The sequence below is a fragment of the Balaenoptera physalus genome (genome assembly GCF_965194825.1).
Source record: "Balaenoptera physalus genome assembly, chromosome: 11".
Taxonomy (NCBI): domain Eukaryota; kingdom Metazoa; phylum Chordata; class Mammalia; order Artiodactyla; family Balaenopteridae; genus Balaenoptera; species Balaenoptera physalus.
The window spans coordinates 25,713,066-25,736,569 of NC_138896.1; the positions used below are offsets into that span (position 1 = coordinate 25,713,066).

General features: G+C 42.6%; 1 protein-coding gene across 1 annotated transcript; it reads left to right on the forward strand.

Moving 5' to 3' along the window:
• The first annotated feature begins 220 nt into the window (after nucleotides 1–220).
• IL17F (interleukin 17F) lies at nucleotides 221–23,504 on the forward strand. Its single transcript, XM_082411729.1, has 3 exons — nucleotides 221–15,173; nucleotides 20,466–20,671; nucleotides 21,841–23,504. Exons 1-3 carry the CDS (start codon nucleotides 15,147–15,149, stop codon nucleotides 22,103–22,105), a joined length of 498 nt encoding a protein of 165 aa, XP_082267855.1. The 5' UTR covers nucleotides 221–15,146; the 3' UTR covers nucleotides 22,106–23,504.

The window sequence follows — 23,504 nt, forward strand, 5'->3', positions numbered from 1 at the left end:
AGTCCCCTTATGAAACCTCTTAACACCTGTTGTCCAGCCCTTAGGGTCTGTTAGTTTGTTTGCACAGAAGTTTGTGGAGGGGCCAGGGCGGGACTTCTATCCCCTGTATGGTTTAGGTAGCTTCTGAAGAACTTTTGAGGTTACTTAAATAAAAAGAAAAAGAAAGTGTGACTTGATGAGGGGCCTGGGTCACAAGGATTGGAGGCTGCTCTGAGGAGAGGCTGTGCAGGTTCCCAGCCGTAAGATCCGCGAGCTGCTTCCTCCCCCTTGTTGCTGAGGGCAGCCCGTTACCCTGAGGCCGTGAGGCAGTAGGTGAGAGTTCAGGGTCATCTTCCTGTTTTTTCCACAGATGTGAAATCCAAGTCCTGTTGGGAGAGCTCTAGAGAGTACAGTCCAAGGAGCGGGCAGTGGTGCCAGCGGAGGAACTGGACACAGTTGCACACCGACAGTGAGTCCTGCGTTGTGCTGGGTGCAAATGGAGGACCTGATGCCCTGGAGGCCGCCAGGCTGGGGGTATATATATGTCTAATGTGTCAGTGAAAAGTTGAAAACTGCAAAATATGATTTATATGCCGAATGAGAGCACACACAGTGAGAGCGGAAGGAACTGAGGGGCCATGAGAGTATCAGGAGGAGGCGGGAGCTTCCGATGGGGTGCTGTAGGAAGAGGAGCTCGGGGCTTTTAGGGTCCCCTCAGATGAGCATTTCCGGAAAGGCCAAACGCTTTGTCAATAGGACTTTTGTCCTCTCTCCTTCACACCTGAAGAAACTGAGGCACAGGGTGGGAGAGTAATTAGGTGCACACCGGATTCAGCCACAGCTGTAATGCCACGTTTAGCCACAAGAACGGAAGGTAGCAGAGTGTATTCCGTTGTCAAAAGGGATGTCAATTGTACTAAATAACCTGACTCTTAGGAACTCAGTGAATCTTCACGTTGACCTTCTAAAAACTTGTGTGTGTTGTTTCCCAACTTATAGCAACATAAGAAAGTTGCTAAGCATTTAAAGGAAATATTCCTACTCATTGTCCAGAGGCCCCCTCTTCCTGCTGCAGGTACATGAACGAGGCTGCTGGGCAGGGACGAACTGGTCTGCGGGTCAGTGTCCCCTGAGGGCATCACTGTGGCTTTGCAGAGATCAGAGTGGTGGCCCCGATTCACCAGGAAAAAAAAAAAAAATACACACTTCCTTATCCACGTGCTTCCTTCCAAAAGGGAAGTCTGTTTCCATTTAGGTTTGCCATCTGAAAGAGTTCAAATAATTTGTGGGGCTTTGAGAAATCAGTTGTATCTTGAAAAATTTTATGCTTATTCTTTAACCCTCCTGGATAAACGAAGTGTCAGTATGAGAGAGCTGTCAAAACAGACAATTGGTAAGTGTGGCTGGAATCTAGTCCTCTGCCGCTTACCGAATAACTTCAAGTGTTGAACTGCTGGTTAATTCATCTGTAAAAGGAGGATAATTCCTGCCTTTGCAGGGTGCTTGTGAGGTGACTGAGGGCAGCTGGTAGGTGCTGGCCAGCAGGGAAATACTCCATGGTACCGCCATTATCACCGCAAATTCCTGGTTTCACTAAAACAAAGCGATTCATTTTGATGTGTTTTAAAAAACCCACAATCCTTTGATCAAAACCGTTTAAAACGATTTCCCCATGTTGAATCCCCGAGCTCGGTCCCCTTCCCTGCCTTTCCACGCTTTCCTCGATGGTTCCGGTCCTTCGGTCCCTGTGGCTCTGACTCAGGCCCGTCTTACAGGGAGGACCTGTGCCTCGGCTTGTGACAGTGGGCTCTTGAGCCGTCTCCCAGGGACGGAAGCCTGCCCAGGGTGGGCAGTGTCACCTCAGGCCTCAGAAGAGCCCTGCAAGGTGGGGTCATCAGGACAACAAGGAGGAGGAAGAAAAAGAGGAGAAGGGCTCCCCGAAACCAAAGAATCAATAGGTTGTCCTCTTCTCATTTTCCCTGAGTTTTCAAACTACACCAGTTGTCCTACTGACTCCAGACTTTTTCTGGGGTGAAGTTTCCCCAAAGGGTGTGGTTCGTGGAATCAGGCAGGTGCCAGGGTCACCTGTGTGCTGGCTGCCCGTCTGTTCCATCCTCACACCAGCTCTGAGTCCTTCCCTCCCCGCAGCTTCTCCCCTCCCTCCCCAGGAGCCGGGTGCCACCACTTCTGCCCCCCAGGAGGGGAGAGGGGAGGTGGGGCGTTTTGCCCTGGCTCTGGATGCACAGGAAATCTCCCCGGAGAGCCTAACGCTGGCAGAGGAAGTGAGCCCTGCGCTGGGCAGCAGGGGCCCTGCGTTTGAGTTCCTTTCTGGCTGTAAGTGGCTGATTAACGTGCCAGGCTGGCCAAGCCACTTCCTTATTGGTTTCTTTATCTGGAAAAGGAGGTGGTTGAACTAGATGATTTCTGAGGTCCCTTCTGGTAATGCATGAGACACCCAGTGTCATTTCTACCCAGAAGACACGTTAGTCCTGGCAGGCAGGTCAGAATGAGTCTATCATCCTGTTAAACATACTTTTTGAGGATAGTAATATTTGTGCTTCTCGATTTTGTGGATGGAACTCCAGTATGTTTCCAATTATCTCAAGGACTTGTATTTAATTCCTAGAAAAAATTTAGAATAAAATTAATTTTTGTTTAACCCCATTTTAATTTGCTGAAATATAAGCCTAGTTCCTTTTCTTTTTTGGGTCTGCTGCCTCGGTGATGAATGCTGGTTTCTGCCTGGTCCATTATTAACCTCATGGAATACTACCTCATTCTCTTCAGTGTTTCCTCAAGGGAGAGAATTAAGATTCTAAATTCTTTTCCTAAATATTTTTACTATGAAATTCTGAGTATTTTTCCATAGCCTGGAGGAGGATATTAGCCTCTGCTAAGAATTACCCTTCTGATAATAGTTCTCCCAGCAAGTACTCTTGTAGCAAGCTAAGCCTTCTTACATTTAAGTTTCTAACATTTAACCTTGACATAGAAAGGTCAGCTTGTGCTGCTATTCTACTAACTTAAGTAGATGGAGTCCTGAATGAGAGCGATGACAGAGCTGGTAAAATCTCCAAAAACATAGCCTAAAGTTGGAATTTAGAACTATGGGCATAGTTCTAGTTTTAAAAACTATAATTATGACTAATAAAACAACATGGAATATTTAGGAAAACAGAGAACAAAAAATTATCTTACCACCCTAATATAACTACTATAATTTACTTTTGGTGAACTTTAAAACCAGTTTTAAAGGTGACACTTCACAACATATCCAGTGGTATCAGCAAGTTACAGATCAGGTGTTTTGAGACTGAGATTCATATACAACAGGAATTTAGGGATTAGTAGTTTTAAAACTTTGAACTGAAAGTCAGATTTCTGAAAATCTTACTACAGGAGAAGTGCAAAAATTCAAACTGTCACGTTGAACTTTGATGATAAAAAAAAAACTAAGCAAGTTAGAGTTAACCTAGGCATGCTGTTCCAAGTTCCCAAGCAAACTCTGACTCCCAGAAACAGCTTCTTTGTGCACTTGGTGATTGGGACAGGTGAGAAGGGGTTGGCCCTGCTAATAACAACTATCATGGTTAAGGGCTTACTATAGACTAGGCACCACATAAATTATCTCAATAAATCTTCCCTGCAATCCTGTGAGGTGGGTTTTATGATCCGAATTTTATAGAGGAGGGAATAGGTTTAGAGTAAGATTACATAGTTTGCCCAGGGTCTCGTGGCTAGTTGATGGTGGATTCTAGATCCAAACCCAGGGCCATTTGATTTTTGTTTTAAATTTTATTGAAGTATTGTTGATTTACAATGTTGTGTTAATTTCTGCTGTATAGCACAGTATTCAGTTATACATATATTTACATTCTTTTTCTTTTATTTTTTTGGCTGTGCCATGTGGCTTATAGAATCTTAGTTCCATGACCAGAGATTGAACCTGTGCCCCCTGCAGTGGAAGCGTGGAGTCCTACCACTGGACCACCAGGGAAGTCCCTATACATTCTTTTTCATATTCTTTTCCATTACAGTTTATTGGATATCATTTCCACTCCCACTCTCACATTTTTAAAATTGCCAAATTTACTCTGGTTAGAATTTGAAATTAATTTTTATGATCTCATACCATTCACTTCTCATATCATACCTTCAGTAACACTTGCAATTCAGTGATACATAAGTGGCTTAGAAATTCTTCCTATCATTACACATAGCAAATGCAGAAAAGGCAACTTTCTACCACTATATAATCTTTGAGAACCAGAGGTAAAAAGTTGGTAGAGTGAGGCATCTTAAGAGCTGTCATTGAAACCATCTGGCTGCTTGTTCATTTATCTTGTTAATACACCGATAAATGTGTGTAAGACAATGTGCAAAGGCTAAAAAGTGTTCAGAATCAAAAAAAAAAAAGAAAATAGAAGACTGGTTTCATTTCCCATCCTCTTCAAAGGATGGGCAGAGTGGCTCAGGTGTCCTGACTCCAGGGCAGGCGTCGCTTGGAAGATGCTGCTCACCCTGCAAGTCTGGTCCTCTGACAACCCCTCACTCCCCACCGTGCCCTGGGTGCCTGTGTTTCAAATTTTCTCCAGCCTGCATCTGGAGAAAGTTATTTATCCTTCTCTGGGCTCAGAATCGAAGGCCTGGGTTTGAATTTCAGCTCTGCTATTTAATAGCTGTGTGGCTTTGGACAGTTTCCATGCACTCTGTCTCAATTTCTTAACCTGTGAAATGGAGAGATTTATGGGTTTGTTGTGTGAATCAGATAAAATCGTGGACATGAAAATGCTTTGTAAGCTGTGTGGCTTTATCTACCATGTAAGGCTATTAATATTATAATTATTTTCCTCCCCTGGCAGCATTTTGTTAAAGAGAAAAATGGCCCTGGAAGAGCTGGAGAGAGGGATCCCTTTATTTGCAGGTGGAGACTAGGGGGAGTCAAGAAGCCTGGGTCCAGGCAAGGCTCCCCCGCCGGGTCTGTCTGTAGGAAAGCCATCCAACGCCCTCATCAGCGAGAGGGTTGGACCAGATTACTCCCGAAAGCCATGATGGAGTCAGAAAGCAAAGAGAAAGAGTCATCTCCCTTGTCTTAATGGCTAATCTAACCTGGGTGCTAGGTGAAGGGGTGCTCTGGACACCTGTGGGTGTGAGAGGGTCACAGGACAGGGAAGTCAGCAGTGGGGTCCCCTCTGGTTCCTTGCTTGGCATAAAACCTGCATGATGGACATGGTCGTGTGCGATTTACAGGAAGCCGTCTCTCCAATTCAGATGAGTCCTCAGGTCTGCACGGCCAAGAACATTCTGAGTCCTCGTTTTCACTTCATGTCCTTTCCCGCTACCTTCCTTTGATCTCCAGCTGGACAAAAGCAGCAGAGCAGCTTTGGGATGAGCCCGCCCACTGGGAGCACTTGCTCTCTGCTCCGCCCCTTCCGCTTTCCTTCCCGCCTCCCTCCCCTCTTCTCTCTATTGATTTCCTTCTCCTCCACCTTCTCCTTCACGCGTCCTTCATCCCCTTGCCTCAGCAAGGATGAAGAACTGTCTCTCACAGGAAACCCATTTCATCCTGTCGTTCTACAGCGTTTCTAGGAACACTAGGAGAACCCCGAGATTCATTCGTCCTTCTGAGTCAGTCCACGCAAGAGTGAAAGTGACACATTTCTCAGAAGTGTGGTTGTTTCAGTGCCTTTCTTTCCGGTCCACCTCCTCTCCATTTTATTCTCTTCTTAACCTGTATTTTCATGGGAAACATGCAGTGATGACACAGAATTATTCGAATTGAGTCATGCAATTGCTTTCCAGAAAAAGAGGAAAAAACTGAAGCTATGTTACTCCCTACCCCCAACGGATATGCACACACAAAAATACTCACACGTGTGTGCACTCACACACACCTCTACTCCTAAGACTGAGATTGTGGTTGTGTTTAGTTAAAATATCAGTACATATTTTTTTGGTTTTCATAGGATCCCCAAATTGGAAGAGAACTTGGAGATGGTCCAGTTCAAACAGAACCCCCTGGTGTACCATTCCTCTCTGGAATGTCACTACCATATGTTTATCAAGCTTTAGTGTGACCTTCTGGTGACTGTCCAATCCCTCTCCCTTTTAAAAATTTTCTAAATACTTGAAAATAATATTCTGTGTAAGTTTTCTTTTCTCCAAAATATCACCCTTTAATTAAGATTTTTTAAAAGTTATCTGATCTATTAGGAATTGAAAGTAATGAAGGAGAGGAAAAACTTTCTCCTCTACCCTCTTGGGTTTAGTCCCTGGGGTCCTGCAAATTAAACTGACAAAACCAGATTACCAGAGAAAGAATTTATTATGTGTGCATACAGAGGCCTTTGTAGGAAAGAAGTGAAGATTCAAAGAAGCAGTTAGACCCAGCAGCTTAGATACCATTTTAACAAAGAGTCGTAAACTGTGGATAGATAATGAGACAAAGGAAGGAGGGAGTGTTGAACTTCTAGGGGAAGTAGATTAAGGGAAGGTAAGTATATGGGGGCAGCTAATCAACGATAAGGGTTATTTAGTAAGGTTTATTATGCAGACTCAAGTTAGTGCCTTTTCCATCCATAAGAGTTGTCCCCCTCTTTCTAATATGTAAACTTCCTTTACAAATGGAAAATTGTTACCTTTACAAAAGGAAATTTATGCCTGGTTTTTAGACAGAAAGGGGGAAGGCGGAGAGCTTTACCTGAGTCTGCTGTTTCTCAATTGCCTTCAGCTCAAATTAATCCTTATGCCAAAGTGGCACCTTTTGTGGTGGCATATTCTGATCTCCCTCTTTAGCGAAAAACTGGGTGGAAGAAGAAAATGTTCATACTAAGAACTTAGTATGAACATTAAATTAAATCGGGTCAAGTGAGTAAGTATTCACTGAGCACCAGCCATGGGTAGTGTATTTGCTGGGATGGGGGTGTGCAGAAGCCACGGGTGTCTCCTTTAAAGAGTTTAAGATCCAGAGAGCAGGTTAGGAACAATCATTTGAAAACTTAAAAAGCCAAAGCACATACAAATAGCCGTTCAAGTGGACAGTAGAAAACTTGTCTCTAGTAATTGCTAAATGAAATTCCACGAGAGCAAGTGGAGAGTTCAGAAGAGGGACAGACACTAGTGGGTTTTGGGTCAGAGGAGACAGACTTTGAGGAAGAGTCCAGGAGTTTGGGTAGAGCCTAAATGAGCAGAAGAACTGAAATGAACTTTCCAGGAAAAAGGACCTGGCCTGCAGAGGATGAGGCCTCAGAAATACAACACATTTTGTGGCGCAGAAGCTGGAAAATGAGGTTCTTTCATGCGGAATGTTTGGGAAGGTGATTTTAACAAACTAGGTTAGGGCCATGCATCAGATTTAGGCCAATGTCTAAGGAACTGGTCATCCAACCCAGAGGCAAGAGTAGAGTGTAAGCTCATCTTTCTGGGACAAGACCCTCCACCCCAGTTCACCACCCCAGAACTTTGTGGGTTGTCAGCATGGGACTGGGGGAAAGTCCAGGAGCAAACGTTGCTGATCCCTGGTTCCTGTACGACCCTGGTGGAAACAGCTGAGGGTTTTCGTTGGAGGAAGCCAGTAACACTGGACAGCATTTGACAGACACCCACTTGGGCTTTCCCTGGGCATGGAGCTCTGGTAGTCAGTTGACTAATTCCATTCACCTCAATGCAGGAAATTATTGAATAGCTTGGCTGATGAGTAAGTGAAAGTCTGCACGACACCCTGAGTTGCCTGTAGCTCGCCTGTGGGTGGCTCAGTCAGGTCAACCCAAAGCAGCTGCTGCTGAATTTCTACATGGAAAGACCTCAATTTCGTGGTCTCTCCATCCCCACCCTTGCCAAGGAACCTTGCAGAGTAGGAGAAGAGGTGTATGGTTCTTAGCTTCGAGGGAGTGCAGCTCTGAGATTTAAGGCTCTGATATTCATATCCCAATCACTTTTCAAGTGTACTTGACTCTCAATTTCTCAGCTTCAGAAAATGGAATGTGTCCAGTGAGCCCTGCTGTAATTTTATAGGAAATCCCGCACTTTCTTTAATGTTCCCTAAAGCAGTGCAGCCCAGACTTTCATGTGATGAGAATCACTTGGAAATCTTGTAAAAAGGCAGAGTCTGATTCAATAGGTTTGGGGTGAGGGCCCAAGATTCTGCATTTATTTTTTGCATATATTTTCAGGCTTTTTTCTGAGCGTACATTTATTTAGACATATACACACACATACAAATATACATATACATGTACATAGTGTGTTTGTATCTACATCAAAGGAATGTCATGCTTTATATGAAGAACCGTATCTTAATATTTTCAAAAATTGTTACAAAAAAGGTATTTTTAAAGTTATTACATTTTCTTGGAAAGAAATTTCTAGTGGCTACATAGGTTTTATCATATATACACGCTAACTGAACTATCAACATTATTCTACTGTTAGAAATCTAGGGTGTTTTCAATTTTCCCACACTGAATATCCTTGTATGTGGATCTTCGGGTACTTCTCTATTTCCTTAGAACAAATCCCAGGGGTAGAACATTTTTTTTAGGTTTTTGCTTCATATTATTAAATACCCTACAAAAGTTGTACCAATACACTCCCAGCCGTAATACCTGAAAATGCCCCTTTTTCCTATTCTCCTATTAATATGCATGGTTAAAAATCTATGCCAGTTTGATAGCCTAAATATGGAATTCTATTTTAGTTTGCATTCGTTTGATTGCTTTTGAGGTTAAACTGGGTTTTTTTTCACATATTTATTATCTATTTTCTTCTAATGCAAACTTTGCTACTTTTTCTTTTTTCAAATTGAGGTGTAATCGACATGTTATATTAGTTTCAGGTATAAAACAATGATTCTATATTTGTATATATTGTGAAATGATCACCACGGTAAGTCTGGTTAACAACCATCAACTGAGATTCTGCCTTTTTAACAAGCTCCCAGGTCCTAGCAAGCTAGATGGCAGGGGTGGGGCTGGTGCTTACTTTCTCATTCCAAATTCTTGTTGACCCATTTCTGCTGCTTCCTTTCCTGAGGCTGCCTTTTCTTTCCACATCTCTTTGCTGCTGTGTGGACATCATAGGACTGTGTTGCATGTAAAGAATTTTATTTTAGGTGTGGTAATAATGGAAGAGAATTAAGGCACAATGTAGACATGGAAACAATTTGAATACTAGGCTCATGACTCTTTAGTTCCCTTGCTGTGTCAGCTACTGAAGTTTCCAACTGGCATCTCTCTCCATTTCTCTTATCTCTGGTGGTAACTCAAGTTCTTGTTATTTGTATGTGTAGTGATTTCCTTCTCTGTTTCCACCCTGGAAGAATAGAACTTCCCTCTCTGTGTTTACCCTGGATAGAGATAGGCTCTATCTTTGCACTTCCAAAAAGGCCCAAGGTAAGTTCTCTCCAAAACAGAAGTGCCATTTTGTCTAACATGAAGTTCATGGCACTCCTGGATAGAGGAAACTGTCATGATGATTTTCTTCTTTTATGGATAGTACTTTTATTTTTCTTCTTCTTATCCATGTTAAGTACCCAGCATGGCGACTAGCACAGAGTGGGCATTTAATAAATGGTGTTTTTGTTAATAAGGAGATAAAATTCTGGTGCAAATAGCTCCATGGTTCATAGAATAGATTCAGAATTGAGGGGTTCTGCTTTTGATCTGGAACTTTCTCCAGTGACCTCAACCCTATTCCATCCAGGGTTCTCACGCAGCACTCTGGGAAACTCCTTTCCTAAGTTTTCCCCCAACCTGATACTTTTCTTCTTTTTCAGCTTTTGCCTCCAATCCCCTCCCTTCATTTCTGTCCCCTGTAACTCTTTCATAGATTCTTCACCTTTTCATCAGAAGATCAGGAATTATACTGTTTTTTAGGCAATAAACAGATACACACACCCCCACCCCCACGGAGGGAGGGAGGGAAGGAGGGAGGATGGGAGGGAGAGAGAGAGAGAGAGAGAGAGAAGGCTTCTGTGTCTAAGCCCCAAATAATTCCTATGCCCACAAACATTGGCATATGAAGACCCTGGCACAGCATTTTCATCTGAAAAATAATCATTGTAATGAACTCTGATTTTTAACCCAAAAGTAAAGCTGTTTTGTTCTTGAAAATCTTTTCACAGTGGAAATATGTTGACCTTTAAAAAAAAAGAATTGGTTGCTATGGAGTGTGATTTTATGGAGGTTCTATTAAGTACATAATGGGTTTGAATATTTGACTCAAACAAATAGGTAAAAATGAAGTAATGGATGCAAAGAATCCTGAAACTGGAAACAGCCTTTTGTATTAAAACGGGGAAAAAAAAGAATTATGTGGATTTGTAGGGTCTGTGGCTTTATAGTTATAAGGATGCTCCATGTTTTTTCTTCAATAGGGGATGGAGAAGTAGGGTTATGAAAGGGAATGGGACATGGACTTTCTAAATGATCTAGGGACTGAAAAGGCAAATAAACCTTATATTTAATTAGATTGAATAGCCTGAAAGGAGGAAGAATTTTTGTACTTGATGAGGAGGAGAGCTGCAAGAAGGTTGGGAATAAAAGCCATAATGCTTTGAGGCCATTCTGACCTAATGTTTTAACCCATATTCAGAGGGTCTGACTCTAACATAAATAAATCAGTGCTTCAGGGAAATTAGAAAGGCGTGTTTTAATTTCATTTAGAAAAAAGACTGGAGTTAAAGTAAATTATATACTAATAGCTTTTGTTTGGTGAATAAGATAGTGAATGATAATAAGAATGATAATGATAATAAGATAGTGATTATTTTTTGCATGTAATTCTTTATCAATATTCTTTAAACCTGTTATATGATAACATTGTTTAAATGACTATTTTAATGAGGAGTCAGAGCTCTGATAAACAGTGAAAATAAGCAGAAAATCCTGTAAAATTTTTAAGGTCTCTCTCAGTCAGTTTAGACTAGGATGAAACACTTCCATTTAGAGAGAGACAGAATGGGAGATGCACGCAGTAGTTTTGATGTTACAACCTTGAAATCCTGTTTGGCTAACATTGTGGGGCTTCCATAGCCAGGGCATGTGGGATGTGCTTTGATCAGACCCAGATTCTGCTTTTTGAGCAGGGCTCACCTCCCTAGTACTCATTGTGGTTGCTGGCTCCACCCAGCTGGGAGGTTTCCCCCCCAATATGCTCTTTGGCCGCATCTGAAATAGTGATGGCAAGTATAACTCTCCCTCTCTTGATTTAATGGTAGATTACTAGAACTCTACCCTTACACTTTTTTTCTGAGTCCTTTTACCTACGTAAAGGGATTTCCAGATGCTTCATTTTGATTCCCGCTTGTGGGGAATGTATTTGGTTGAAAGGTTTTACTGGGCACCTTTACCTCAGAAGCTTTTCCAATCGTATCTTTTGCTTCGGGGGGATAGAAATAGTTGTGTTTTTTCCAACCTTGCAAGGCTCTGAATTTCTGCACTCTCTTCATTCTCTTTCATTTTTGTTTGCAAACCTGCCTACTCTTTCCTGAGCTCATGTCTTTCTTGTGTTACCTCACCAAATGCAGACAATAACCTCCAACACACATAGCTGGCATTCTGTTTCCGATGTCCTCCTTTAGAGCTCTTATTGGACCTCTAGGTACAATATCTGCCTCTCAAGTTACTGCAGGCAATAATTTTACCAAATGTTTTGCCATTCATAACATTGGTCATCATTTATCTAGCTTCCAATTTCACTGTCATCACAGCCTACCACCTGACCACCATGGAAAATGCCACCGTTTCAGCCTTTTGCCGTGGAAGCCCCTCACTTCTAGGCATCGATTTCTGTATCCACATGTATACTGCTAGGTTGTGCCAGCATTTCTTGATTAGACTCCCTTTTCTTTCTTTCTTTCTTTCTTTCTTTCTTTCTTTCTTTCTTTCTTTCTTTCTTTCTTTCTTTCAAGTTGGTCCAATTTTAGTGAAATCTGTTACAGAAGACAATTCAAATAGGAACCACTGTCTGTGGTTTTAAGGCCTATAGAAATCTGAATTATGTTTTACTGCAAAATAATATAAAATACATTAATTCAAACTACGGTGTAAAAAGATTTTAATTATGAATGTATATCCTCATTAAATTAAATATTTGCACATGTTTAGACTCCCCTTTCTTGAATGAAGATGAAACCTCTTGAGGGTTGGATTTGTAAAACTAAATGTGTTCATTTAGCTATCAATATCCCCAACAATCCCATGTCGTTATCTTATTGGTTAATATACGTGTGTTTGCTTTCGTTCCATAACTGTATTTTAAAATCATTAAGGTAGAGACTCTACTAGTACAGTCTATTACCTGTAATGCAGCACGGCTTCCAGAACATGGGAGGGCATACAAAAATCTTGCTAAATTGGATGTTTGAACAGCTGTAATATTTTACGACATGGAGGTTGTGTGTAACTCATTCATACAACTACAGAGTTTCCTGCTGTCTTTTTCTGTGGGCCCTTGGAACTGTGTGTAGAGCGCTGTAGCTGTCGGTGTGTTGAATGATAGCTCCACTTGGATTATTGAAACTCTTAAAGCCAGCAGCAGCTTGGGCCACAAGTGGTACAGGGCCGGTTAATGAAGGGCTTCCACCATAATCAGCTGTGTGTTCATCATATATTTATTACTGGGTCCCCAAATGTTAGCCCATGATTTACAGGATAAGAAGGGTTTATCATTGTTAGACGAAACAATGATCTGGATCCATTGATGGAATTCAAACTTGGTGATGGTTTATTACTAGTTTGACATCCTGGTAAGTTAGTTATTTTTACCTTGATGGGGGAAAACTTATGTGACCATTGGGCACATAAAAAATCAATGTTGCTTCCTTCTTACACACAAAAAAATTATTTAATTTTCTCTGCAACCAGCAAATCCTTCTGTATTGAATCAGGCATTCTTAATTCAAGGTGATTTCCTTGTTTCTTCTTTCAGGAGAGCTGCTGTGGTCTTCCCTGCATTGAGGTATGGCTCTGCATGGAGAAGAGACTGCCTCAGAAAGTGAGTAATTCAGTCCACTTAACTTAATATGCTTTTAAGGGTCTATTGCACATATTGCTTTGGTAGCTTGTGTGATACAAGCAAATCTGAAAACATGACTCTTGATTTCACGGTGTCAACTTCACTGAGTATATGGAAGAATGTATCCAGAGAGGCCTTGAAAATTCTCTATATGATGGACTCAGGGCTTCAGTCTGCCCTGAAATGGGTTGCCTAGGGGACTTGTCTTGAAATGGTGTATGCATAGAAAATATACTGTCTTAATTAATTTATTTATTTTAAAATTAATTTTTATTGGGGTTTAGTTGATTTATAATGTTGTGTCAGTTTCTTCTGTACAGCAAAATGAAACAGTTATACATATACATATATCCACTCTTTTTTAGATTCTATTCCCATATAGGCCATTACAGAGTATTGAGTAGAGTTCCCTGTGCTATGCAATAGGTTCTTATCACTTATCTATTTTATATACAGTAGTGTATATACGTCAGTCCCAATCTCCCAATTTATCCCTCCTTCCCTTCCTCCTTGGTAACCATAAGTTTGTTTTCTACAGCTGTGACTCTATTTCTGTTTTGGAAATAAGTTCATTTGTACCACTTTTTTCTTTTTTAGATTCCACATATAAGTGATATCATATATTTGTTTTTCTCTCTCTGACTTACTTCACTCAGTATGACAATCTCCAGGTCTATCCCTGTTGCTGCAAATGGCATTATTTCATTCTTTTTTATGGCTGAGTAATATTCCATTGTATATATACACTGTCTTAATTTAGATTGTATACTTGGGGATATATATTTAGAGAAGGAAGCTGACAGAGATTACTGGGGGGAACTGAAGTTACCCCAAGTCCATGAAGACCCCAGAGAACCATCCTAAAACATATAAGCAAGTGTGAGGTAGACTAAAGATGAGCACAGAGTAACGAGGGAGGGAACGGTGATTCAAGGAGGTCTTCTTAGGGGGGTTACATTGCTGATTGTCCCAGAGGGGAGGTGTAGAGAAGAACGCACAGGCATGGGGAGGAGAAACACGGGTGAAAGACTCGTGATCACAGAAGAATTTTGATCAATCTTGGAGGGGCTTCATGAACCCAAGAGCTGTTTCCTCTTTATTTCCTACATTTAAAGAAAATGGGGCAAACTTGTTCAAGCACGTGATGGAGGAGAGTAACCTTACCCTGCTAGAATGTGCCCTGCCTTATTAACAGAGCATGTGTAATTTTACCTGATCTTAAGGGGCATTAAAAAGAGTAAGTTATTGTTATTTCAGAAATGTCTGTGTATCCCTAGGCTATAATGCCCGGCATACAGCAAGTGCTTAATAAATGTTGACCTGAACTGAACTAAGATAAATTAACTTTTTGCAGGTCATTTAAAATTACACATCAGAGCATTTAAAGGTTCTACTTGCTAATCCATTAGTTTAAAAAGTCAAACCATCCTCAGTCAGACACAGCCAAGATAATAGTTGTTTATATGTTGTATAAGTAATGATTATCAATCTATTAAACACTGGTAGGAGTCTAACCATGGGGTTAAAACAGAATTAGTTCAGGGAGACCATGAAACTAACTGCATGGGGATATAATTTCTGAATCTCTCACTGATGCCATTCATTTCTTTGGTTTTGTTTTTTCCATTCATAAAGTAGAGCTAAAGATAGTCCTCTGTTTAATACCGAGCCTCCTCGAAGGATGACTTATCCACTTAAATCACAGTTCACACTGCATGACTGGAAAGTAGAACATAAGGTGCGTGACTAGAGTTCTTAGCCATTTTGTGGACGAACATGAAAGATCATGACAGCAGTTTGTCACTTGGTTCATCTCTGTAGTACATAAGTTAAGAAATTTGCTGTAGTGTGAAGACAATGGGGGTGGGAGTGGGGCAGAAGAAGAGGAAGATTTGGTTCTTTTTTCATCATCCCTTTTTAGGGTCCCCTTTCGACTCCCCTTCAGGAAGTGGAATAGGAAAAAAAAAAAAACACTACATTCGTCAGTAACTCTGGGGCAACCACAAGTTAGACAGTAAGCAGGTCAATTGAAACAAGGACAGAGATTGCTATAAAACCGACAGTGCTCTCGTTGACACCACACGGGCACACACAAGGCAACACAGCACAGAAAGAGCTTCCTGCACGAAGCAGGTGACCAGAACAAAGTGACAATGACATTGCTGTGTGACATGGCCGTGGTGAGTAGTCAGGATCATTCTTGTGTTGGTACAGTCATCCCTAGGATTTCAGGAAAGCAGATTTCTAAGGAATGATGCTAGATTGGGGTCTTTTGTGGGGTCATTTCTTTAAAAAACAGAGCTGACTTTAATGCTGATCACTGTCTGGTGGAGAAAAAGAAAAAATAACCAGAAATTATAATGGGGTGTAAAACCATAGCTCTTCACCAATGGCTCTGGCATAGTTGGTGTTAGCTTGTGAAGTTCTTGGGGTCACAAACTGGACATGGTCTCTCTTGTGGCCACCATTGTAGAGTTAAGTTGGCCCTCATCTCATGGGGGAGCTTAGCCAGCCTTTTAGGATCTGTACATGTTTATTTTAACCAAGGAAGCTGGGGCCCCAATAGGGATAATGATTCCCCCAAGACGAGCAGATGACAAGGAGTGCCCTGGATTCAGGGAGTGAAACCACCTGGTGATGCACTTGGACAGCTCCTATGGGAGGGACATTTGCCCCATCTCTGAGAGCTGATCATTTTTGCATTGTCTCCTTCCTCCTGGAGGAGAGGCAGATGTTAATGTGACGGAAATCTACATCCCCTGGGTCTAGAATCTCACCTGGCAGTCGTCAGGTAAGACCTTCGAAGGATTTAAAATACAGCAGCATGAAAGCAGGGCTTGGGAAATCACTCACCATATTATTGGTTTAAATAATCCTTTTCTTCTCCCTTTTTACAAGCCATGCAACTTAAAAGAGCTCGGATTTCATAAAAGATCATGGCATATGGTGATGATAATACTATGTTATATTCATATATTGTTTTAGAGATGGTATGAAATGCAGCCAAGCGCAGTAGTTAGGGGGCATGGGCTTTGGAGTCAGGCAGACCTGGCTTCACCACTTACTAAACGTGGGATTTGGGGTAAGTCACTTAACCTCTCTGTGCATTCTTTTTTTTTTTTTTTTTTTTTAAAGAAGAGATGATCTTTTTTTAATTTTTTTTTTTTTTTTTTTTGGCTGTGTTGGGTCTTCGTTTCTGTGCGAGGGCTTTCTGCAATTGTGGCAAGCGGGGGCCACTCTTCATCGCGGGGCGCGGGCCTCTCACTGTCGCTGCCTCTCTTGTTGCGGAGCACAGGCTCCAGACGCGCAGGCTCAGTAGTTGTGGCGCACGGACCTAGCTGCTCCGCGGCATGTGGAATCTTCCCAGACCAGGGCTCGAACCCGTGTCCCCTGCATTAGCAGGCAGATTCTCAACCACTGCGCCACCAGGGAAGCCCCTCTGTGCATTCTTATTCCTCTTATCTGTATAGAGAAATAATAATGGTCTCTCCCTCATGGAAGGATTAATCGATATCATTGAGAATGACTAAACCTATTCTCTGAAATAGCAGATATATGCAGGCATGGCTTTTAGTTAACTTGGCCATTTTAATATAACAACCAATAAGGATAGAGAAAGCATTCAATAAATGTTTTTTTTTTAATTGAAGTAGAGTTGATTTACAATGTTGTATTAGCAACATTGATATATAGCAAGTGATTCAGTTATATATAACTGAATAAATAAACCATAATTTCCATTATGGTTTATTACAGGATATTGAATATAGTTCCCTGTGCTATACAGTAGGTCCTTGTTGATTATCTATTTTATATATAGTTGTGTCTATATGTTAATCCCAAACTCCTAATTTATCCCTCCCCCACCCCCTTTCCCCTTTGGTAGCCATAAGTTTGTTCTCTATGTCAGTGAGTCTGTTTCTGTTTTGTAAATATGTTCATTTGTATCATATTTTAGATTCCACATATAAATGATATCATATGGTATTTGTCTTTCTCTTTCTGGTTTACTTCACTTAGTATGATAATCTCTAGGTCCATCCATGTTACTGCAAATAGCATTATTTCATTCTTTATAATGGCTTAGTAGTATTCCACTATATATATATATATATATATATATATATATATACACACACACACACACACACCTCATCTTCTTTATCCATTCATCTGTCCATGGACATTTAGGTTGCTTCTATGTCTCAGCTACTGTAAACAGTGCCGCTATGAACATTGGGGTGCATGTATCTTTTCGAACTAGAGTGTTAAATATTAATATTGATGATGTCATTATTTTTACCTCTGAGTCTCTCACCAATCTAGGGAAGTGGATTGGGATGACTTTCCCCATTGTACAGATGAAAAACAGCTCAATGAATTTAAGTGATTTAACATCACTGGATACTGTATGCCCAAGAATGAGGACATGAATCTAGGTTTACTGGCTCCAAGTAATATTCTTTTCCTTGAATGGTTCAGAAGCAAGATTTCTGAATTTAAAGCCATTGTGTTTAAACAAATTTGTTGGATAGTTTTGTGTTCTAAAGCCACGTCTATTTTTGGTTTCTTTGAAGAAATCTGTTGGACTGTCAGCAAGAAACATGACAGGGCAAAGGACATTAGAATAGGATTAGAAATTGGAGGTGCAGGCACACAGGACATCCTCAATACGGTGGTGAGGCAAACTCTTATGGACCAGGAGCTGCCCGGGTTCTGGAGCATGTTCCTACATGGGGTGAGCACGAATCACAGGTGAGTTCAGGGGACAGGTGTTCAGATGTTCTCCTTACGGGAGTTCACAGTGCAGTGCAGTAAGTAAAAGGTTGAGCAGAGCATGTTGGTGTCCTGACACTGCCCACCTTCAGCTGGTGCTTTCTCTTGCCTCTGTTTCCTATTGGACAGACAGGGAGTGATGTCCATTTACCTGCCTCGTAGGTGGCACAGAAGGATCTGAGACTATAAAATACTCTGAGCCTCTCAGAGAAGTGCTGTGCTATGTATCATTCTTAAGAACCAGCAAGAATCCGAGCCCCTGCTCTGTGTAGCATAACCACTAAAATCTACAGTTTCAGATCAACAGCTTCTTGGAGAAAACTAGAGTGGTTTGCAGACATCATCTGATTTCTGATAAAGGGCTATGTGACCTACAACACACAGGCAATTCTGACACATGGCTTAAAATGCCTGGCTTCTCTAGTGAGACAAAGCTGAGGTGAAACACCGTGAGTGGCTCTATGTTGATGACAATAGTAATGATCTTCAATGGCCATGGCACTGACCGCAGACACCTTGTTCCAGTCTCCAGACTGGCACCAGCAGGCTGGTGAACCTCATCGCCTCAGACACAACTCCTGCACCTGCCTTATCGGGATAACTAATATGAGCTCTACCTGTCCTACAAGGTAGTTGTGAGAATCCAGAGACTAAAGAAACGTGAAAGTGTTTTCTACAACACTCTAAGAATATAAGCAAATGTTTACAATAATGACTTATTAGAAACCTGGTAATTATTGCTAAATCATGTAACCCCATGGTTATATGATTTTGATAATGAAATTAGAAATGATTCAGTGAATATGATACAGAAGAGGAAAGAGGAAACACAAAGGAGGGATTTACTTCAGAAACGTAAGGAGGTGATGCTTGGGAAGCTAAGGGCCGTCTTGTCTAAGCAGGCATCCTTTTACTTTTTACAATGTCATAATGCTTTGTCTAGACAGAAGTTACATGAGGGCAAATTCCACATCTTTCCCGTCCACTGTGTATCATTAGGACAATGTGGACTTAACAATAGTACCTATACTGAATACTCTCCATGTCCCAGCCCTGCTCTTCATGCTATATATGGATCCTATCATTTAATCTCCACATTTGCTGGTGGAGGAAACTGAGTCACAGCTAGTAAGAGTCCAGGAACTGAGTTATGGACCCAGGACTTTTGACTCCAGAGCCCATGTCCTTTATCATCACACTCCAGAGACAGGAAAGAGTTGTTGAATGAATGAATGATTGCAGGAGACAAAAGTAGACACCTGCTGATTATCTGGAGGCAAATCAGCCTCATTCAGGCTTATCTGGGTCAATCTTGCTTTCAACTTCTTTTTAGTATCAGCTACATTAGTACAGCACTTGATACCATGACCTTTTTGTTTACTCTTATCATTTCTTGCCTCCAGCACTTGCAAAAGATAAAAAGAAGGTCCTTTAAACCAACATGTCTAAGCACCTTCCCAACCCTAACTCACGGAAGGTGTGAGCCTGAACGACACTGAGCCCCGAGGATGAAAGTAACTCACTTTCAGCCCGGGGTCTGCATTATGTTGAGTATCGGTGATGAGGCTTGTCCAGCCCCAGTGAGGGTCGGTGGTCACGGTGGGGTGAGCAAAGCAGGTCGTGAGAAAGGGAAGCTGGAGAGATTTTTATCTCTTCCTTTATTTTAATTAGGTCTTCACTGAACTCTTTCTTTGTGCACTCCTGTAATACCAGATAAACTGGTATTTCAATGTAAGTATAAAAAATATATTTTCTGGAGCTAAAGAGAAGTAGTTTCCATTTCTCTGTCGTGCATCCTTAGTGCCTCTGCTTCCTTCAGTCAGCATGCGTCATTGGAACTCTGCTACAGTTGGTTTTGCATGGTGTTTTTCTGAATGCGTTGAGCTTAACTATGTTGTTAATTTAAATGGATTGTTTTGTTCATGCATTTACTCACCCGCTCTTTCATTCATCCAGAGTATTTTGGAACACCTGTTCTATGACATGTTCTCCTGCAGGAACTTACCATCTAATAGGTGTAGGTCTGCATGAACACAAATACTGCATGTCCAGACAATAAAGAAGGGCTGCTTGAGTGCTAGATGGTAAAAGCTTTATGAATGAACTACTTTTGGGACAGTTCCTGGAGGAGACCGAGTCCTAGTGGGGCCCTGACGGAAGGGGAGGATTTGGATGGATAGAGGTGGGGCAGTGTATTCCAGGTGGAGAGATGGTTGGGACGAAGAGTTTTGTGGAGGCTTCATGGATGTGAGGTTGGAAATTAAAAGCAAGAGCTATCATTTCTTAAGCCCCTATTTTTATTGTAGGTGCTTTACAAAGAACGTTTTATTTAATCTTGTGACTATTATTATGAAGCAAGTGTTATGCTCTGGCTGGAAAGAAGAGAAAACAGAGGCTCAGTGAGGAGACCAGGTCAGGATTTAAACCCAGTCCCAGATCCTGACGTCTTTCTTTCTCCCTGTTCGGGAGCTCTCGGACTGTAGAGGGCTCAATCACCAGGCTAATGAGTTTAGTTCTCAGGTTGGTACCCTGGTATCTTCATGTATGACTGTTCCTGTTGCCAGGTGAGGACCTGAGGTTCAGAGAGGAGCCCTGATCCCATCCCAGGGATGCTGAGTTCAGCTGAAGCATGACCTGTCTCTTGTCAGCAAGTGACACCAGAGTCGCTAACCAGTCCCATTCTCATCTATTTCCAGGTCAAGTCCCTGCTGCTGTTGACATTGGGGCTGACCCTCCTGGGGGAGGTGGCAGCTCGGAAAACCCCCAAAGCTGGGGACCCTGCCCTCTGTCCCGCTCCGGAGGACCACACTGTGAGGGTTGATATCCGCATCCTCAGGCAGACCCAGGGCGCTCTCCTCTCACACGACTTCCAGAACCGCTCCAGCTCCCCCTGGGATTACAAGTATGTGCCAAGGAGACTGACCTCCACGTTCTTTTGAAAAACATGTTAATTTATTCTAACCATAAGTAGAACATTTCAGAAACATAGAACAAATAATAGTCCTTACATTCACTCTGAAAAACGGAAATTCCACGTTCCCTGGGTGCTCACATTTTCTTGCTATTTGGGGCTAAGTCCTCTTATGTGGTCGAAGGTCTGTTCTGCTTCCAAACTCCCATCGACGCTTTGCCCTTTTCTGCTTCACGCAGCCCTGGATTTGGAATTTACAGACTTTCTGTGCTGGGAGAGAGGAGTCTTTAAAGCAGCCTGCATAACGGTCTCTGCACGGAGATAAGGGGGAACCGGAAAAGTCAGTTCAGAGAGCCACTCAGATTGGATTTCAGTCTTCAAGGCGTGGGGGGAGGCCAGAGTGGAGGAGAAAGGCCAGTTCGGGAAGGGGATGTTCACGGTCCAGACTTGGGATTTTGTCTTACATGGAGGTTCTCGGAATAGCAAGCACTCATTTATATGCTCTAAATATAAGTATGAAAACAGAGCCCGAGGACCATTAGAAGTGCTTCCGGGGCTGCCCGCACCGCCTGCCTTGGGAAGCGAGAGTGTACGCTGGCCAGCTGGCTGGGTTGGCTTTGCTGCCTTTATTCCCCCTGGCAAGGGGGCTATTGAGGGAGAAATTGAAAGAAGGCGTTGGATTCACCGACCCCCCGGGGCTTTGGTTTTCTTTCCCAAGCAGCAGGCTTTGTAGACTGTGTACTGGGGGACCTCCTAGTGAGGTTCAGTCTCTAACCAAAGGATGAATGATGATTATAATAATAAAAATGAAAAGGGAAATGAACGAAAAGATCTAACATTCATGGAATGCCAACGTTTTACGGTGTGGCGTTTCATATGCATTTGTATCACCGAGTGTTGGTAACAATCCCACGGGAGAGGAATTTGCGAACCCCTATTTTAAAGTTGAGGGAACTGAGGCCTAAGGAGTTAAGCACCCGCCACGGGCCGGCGTACTGAGTCCAGGTTGTCTGCTCCGCGCCTGCGCTGCCGCCCTGAGTCGCCCGGCACCGCCTCCCTGCAAGCGGGCGCCCAGTGCCGCGGGGCCCCCATCCTTTGTGCCTCTTTCCCCGCCTCCCACCCCCGGTCTCACCATCGGCTTCTCCCTGCTCCTCCTGCAGCATCACCCGGGACCCCCACCGGTTCCCCTCCGAGATCGCAGAGGCCCGGTGCAGGCACACGGGCTGCATCGACGCCCAGGGGAAGGAAGACAGCTCCATGAACTCCGTCCCCATCCAGCAAGAGTTCCTGGTCCTCCGGAGGGAGTCCCAGGGTTGCTCTCGCTCCTTCCGGCTGGAGAAGGTGCGGGTGACTGTTGGTTGCACCTGTGTCACCCCCATCGTCCGCTACGTGCGTGGCTTGAGGGCGGCGGATCAGCTCAGCTGAAGAAGCTGTAGAAACGCCCCTCTTTACCCAGCACTTTGCCATGAGTCCTGTGTGGTTCCCAATTCTCTCCACTTCCCAGGTCTCTTCATAAGATCTGCATGGGACTCTCAAAGCTCTGTATTAGATAGAGTAACTTTCTGGGGCTTCAGAATCTTTATACGGTCCTGAGATGTTCCAGTGTCCCACCCCCCTGAAAACAGATGGAGGAGGATGCAGGACCCTCACCTACTCTGCTTATGTGCTATCATGACCTCCTCCCAGCCATGCAGTCATTGGGTGGGTCCCCCTTGGTAAAATGGGCTTCTGCTCCACAAAAGGCAACAAATAAAATAACCCCAATGTAAGAGTGTGTGGGAGGGTCTGTGCAGGATGCGGTGGGCGGGAAGGATGGGGATAGGGATCCAGCACCTGTTTATTAAGCATTTGCTAAATATAGATGAGGTTGGCCTGATAGTTATACCTATAGGGAAACTGTCCGTGTATTTATGATGTATTGATTATATAAAATTGTAGGAGAAAAATTAATATATCAAGTACTAATATAATAAAGTATTAATGATTGAAAAATGCTTCAGATGTTTGTTTCCAGTCTCAGCTTGTACTCACGAACCTTGTGGACCTGAAGACTATGAAATTCTTTACACCTGTCATCTGTTTTTCATATTTCATCAGAGTGCTAGTGTCAGAATTTTTATTATTATTATTTGTGTGTGATCTTGGTAATATTAGCTTTCCCCCCCCAGCTTTCTTGAGACATAATTGATAAATAACATGGTGTAAATTTAAGTGATAACAAGGTAATGATTTGATACATGTATATATGGTGAAATGATTACCACAGTAAGGTTCCTTAACACCTCCAACCCTTCACATAATTCCTTTTGTGTGTGTGTGTGATAAGAACATTTAAGATGTACCCTTTTAGCAAATTTCAAGAATACAATACAGTATTGTTAATTACAGTCACCAGGCTGTACATTAGATCCCCAGAACTTATTCATCTTATAAATGAAAGTGTGTCCCTTTCATCCAACATCTCCCCATTCCCCTACACCCTGCCCCTGGCAACCAGCAATCTCCTCTCTGTTTCCATGCCTTGGAGAGTTCCTCTATTATTAATGGTTCTCGGGGGTTAGGAGGAGAGTTAAAGAAAATGGTGCAAACAGGGCTCGCATTCCCTAGTAACTCGTTACTGCTCTGTCTTCCTGACTATATTATTTTACAACGTGAACATCTATTGGCCACTGTGGTAGCTACTGGAGACACGAAGAAAAGTAACAAATGCACATGGCGGGGTCCATGGTCTTGGTAGCGGCTGCCTGCAGAGCCCCTGGTCACTAGGGCCATGGCGGTCACTCTGCATCTGGAATCACTGGTGGTCTTTCATGAATCTCTTGTG